At 57.2% G+C, this 3,154-nt stretch overlaps 1 protein-coding gene across 1 annotated transcript in view; it reads left to right on the top strand.

Annotated features, from left to right (window-relative positions):
- Positions 1 to 292, top strand: part of MNX1 (motor neuron and pancreas homeobox 1) — a gene marked incomplete at its 5' end in the record, with an annotated part of 990 nt that extends 698 nt beyond the window's left edge. The window contains 1 exon segment of the mRNA XM_009865954.1: positions 5 to 292. Within this exon segment, the coding sequence (XP_009864256.1) occupies positions 5 to 292 (288 nt within the window).
- Between the last annotated feature and the right edge of the window lie 2,862 nt (positions 293 to 3,154).

The following is a 3,154-nucleotide window of genomic DNA, read 5'->3' as shown; positions in this document are numbered from 1 at the left end:
GAAGTGGAAGCGGAGCCGCAAAGCCAAGGAACAGGGGGCTCAGGTGGAGGCAGAGAAGCAACGAGGGCTCAGCAAAACCTGCGAGAAGCTGCTGCCTGGAGAGCCCCGGGGACAAGCTGATGAAACCCCTGACTTCATGGGACGTAGCCCCAGCTCGGGCTTCCTGCACCACGGCACCACCGAGCTGGGCTACAGCCCGGACTCCTCCTGCTCAGGGGGTGAGGAGGAAGAAGAAGAGGAAGAGGAGGACGAGATGGGTGCAACGGAGAGGAAAGTCGGCTCTGTGTTGTGAAAGGCAGACGGAGCTGGCCGGGGAGAGGGGCTGCAGTGTCGAGGCTCTCTTTGCTGGCAAATACAGACTGTGCCTGAGCGGAGCTGCGGGGGCTGCAGGGCACCTGCCCCCCTTTAACTTATGTGTATTTGGATCCTATTTAACTTGTAATTATTCCTCTGTGTGTATCTGGGGGAGTCCCCACATTCCTCCCCTATAAAGCTGTTATCTGGATGCCTGTGGTCTTCCTTAGGGGATGGTAGGCTCTGCCCCCTCCTGCCACTGCACTGCCCTGCCAGGGTCCCTGGGGAACAGAGAGAGGACAGCAGACTTGCACAGCTGGCAGCCCTCTGGCCCAGCTGGAGGGGAGAGACCCCAGACCCTCCTTTAACTGTCCGCTGCCCCTTCCTTGCAGATACAACAGCGCCAGGAGCAGTGCGTCCTTGCGTGGTGCCAGCTGCCCTGCACCTCGGTACCATGAAGAGCTGCCTCCTCCTGCATCCATAGCATCCCTGCTGGGGTCTGTGCTTTGCAGGGCAAAACCCATCTATCCTGCAAAGCAGAGCTGATTAACTGGCTAACACAACGGTGCTGTTTTCAATGCTGCAATCAGTCTGCATTGCTGCGGCATTGCCCCGAAGTAAAGCAGGGATGGAGGCTTCCTGGGTTTAGGGAGGTGCTCAGGCTGTTTGTGAGGGCTCCTTTTCCCATGGCAATGTCTGAACTCTTCTCAGTCCCTTTTGGGCTCATTTCATGATCCTCTTGGGACCCTGCTTGCTCTGGCTGGGCTCAAATCAACCCCTGGTAGCAGAAGAAAATGGACACCCTCTGCCACCTCCCTAGAAACAGTAAAGCCCTGACCCTTGCTCGGTGAGCAGGCTTCCCTTGTCCTCAGGCCGCTGAAGTGTCCTGGCAGATCCTACAGACCTCCTGTGCCTCCTGCACACTTTTTGGGCCTCCCCTTGGGGACACTGAGCTGGCTGTGCAGGAAGAGGGACCAGCTCCAAAACGTCCAGCCTCCCCACCTTCCCACAGCCCAGGGGGACATCCCTGATTCACCACCCCAGTACATGCAGGGCTGCAGGAGCAGAGCAGGCTGAGCTGGGATGCCCCGTTCCTAGGCAGCCCACGGTCTCCACTGCCTGTTCCAAGCGCTGGTGCTCCCTCCTCTCTTTTCCTTGTCCTTGCCTGGGGGTGGCAGGGAGGGCTGCCTGTCCCTAGGACCTGCCTTGAGGGACGGAGCTGCCAAGAGGCAGCAAACCCTGGGAAGTCCCAGGTCACCTCCAGGAGCCAGTCAGCAAAGGATGTGACAGGTAAGCGTTGATGTGGAAGTGTCACACTTCACAGGGCTGGGTGACGCCTGGCAGCGGTTGATGCTGCCATGGGGCTGGGGGCACAGCCCTGGGCAGAAGGACAAATTGGGTCCTTTTGGTGTAGAGGAATGGACAGAGGAAGCAGGTGATGGGAGTGAGGAGCATGAGGGAGGTGGATGGATGGATGGATGGATGTGTGGATGTGTGAATGTATGGACAAATAATGGTCCTGTGAGTGATGACAGTGATCTGCAGCGGCTGCTGACAGCTTAGCAGCTTCCCCCTGGGTGTGTGGCATCCTTTGTGCCCAAGTGCCCTGACTGTGGGTAACTCAGCCCAGGGCACGGCAGTGTCTCGCTGCACACACAGGAGGTGTCTGGACCCTTGGCACTGCAGAGGGGCAGCTCTGGTCCTGGAGATGGTGCAAGGGCAGCCCCTGCTCCAAGCAGGGAGAAATGAGTCAGGGCAGGGGCCAAGTGCCGGGAACCTCCAAAGACTGCCCTAACAAGAGGAATAAGTATAGATCAGGGGGTAAAAAAGGACAGGGAAGGAAAGGAGAGGAGAGGAGAGGGGAGACTAAGTATGGAAAAAATGGAAAGGAGAGGGAGAGGAGAGGGAGAGGAGAGGAGAGGAGAGGGAGAGGAGAAGGGGAGGAGAGGAAAGTAGACAAGGGTGGTACCCAGTTCACTGCTATTGCTCTGCAATGACAGTAGGGCAGAACACCCATCACTCCAGGGAAGCTGTGCCTGCCCTGAGAAGGCACACAGGACTGTGCACTTGGATGATGGCAGATGCCAGGCCTTGGCTGCAGGAGCCTTGGGGCCATGGAATTCTACCACTCAATATACAACCTGCTCCTCTGGCAGCAGGGAAGCATGGAGCGGACTGCAGGCTGGAGCTGGGGTGAGGTGGGGGGGCCAGGGATGGCAGGGGAAAGGGAGGAAAAAGGAGAGAAGGAAAGCAACAAAAAAGAGAGTGTCAGGAGGGAGGGGGGAGCTGAAGCGATGTTGCAGACTTAAAATGTTCACCTTGATGGGCCATGACAGGTTTAATTTCCAGAGTACAACCATTAAAGTGATGGATGGGAGGCGTTCATCTCACGCCTGGTGCACACAGGCCTGCTGTGGCTGTAAGATGGTTTGTTTTGTTGCTGTTATTTATGAGCTTGTTTCTGCAAGAGCCAGGCACTTGTCCAGTGCTGGGAGGACAGAGGAGGGGATGCAATTGATGCCAGAAGATTTGGGGTGCTGATTTATGGCTGCTTAGATGGATGACTCACATCGTAAACATCAACAAATGCCATTAAAGCTGCATCTCCTTCCTGCCTCTTCCCTGGCATCCTGCCCACGTCATGGGATGCAGCCAGCCCTTCTCTTTGCCACCCTGCTACCTGTGCACCCCACAGCGGCTGTCTGGCTCTCCACACCGGTGACATAAAGGTCCTTCCCTCCTTCCTTGCAGAATATCCAGGGCCTGGGGAGATGCAGCAGTGTCCCACGGTGGTGGTGGCTCCTCACGGGAACGATTTGCAGGATACCCAATGGGCTTGTGCAGCCAGGGCTCCCCAAGC

Source organism: Apaloderma vittatum, unplaced genomic scaffold (genome assembly GCF_000703405.1).
Source record: "Apaloderma vittatum isolate BGI_N311 unplaced genomic scaffold, ASM70340v1 scaffold29003, whole genome shotgun sequence".
Taxonomy (NCBI): domain Eukaryota; kingdom Metazoa; phylum Chordata; class Aves; order Trogoniformes; family Trogonidae; genus Apaloderma; species Apaloderma vittatum.
Note: the sequence above shows the minus strand (reverse complement) of the source record. Positions and strands in the feature narration are given on the sequence as shown.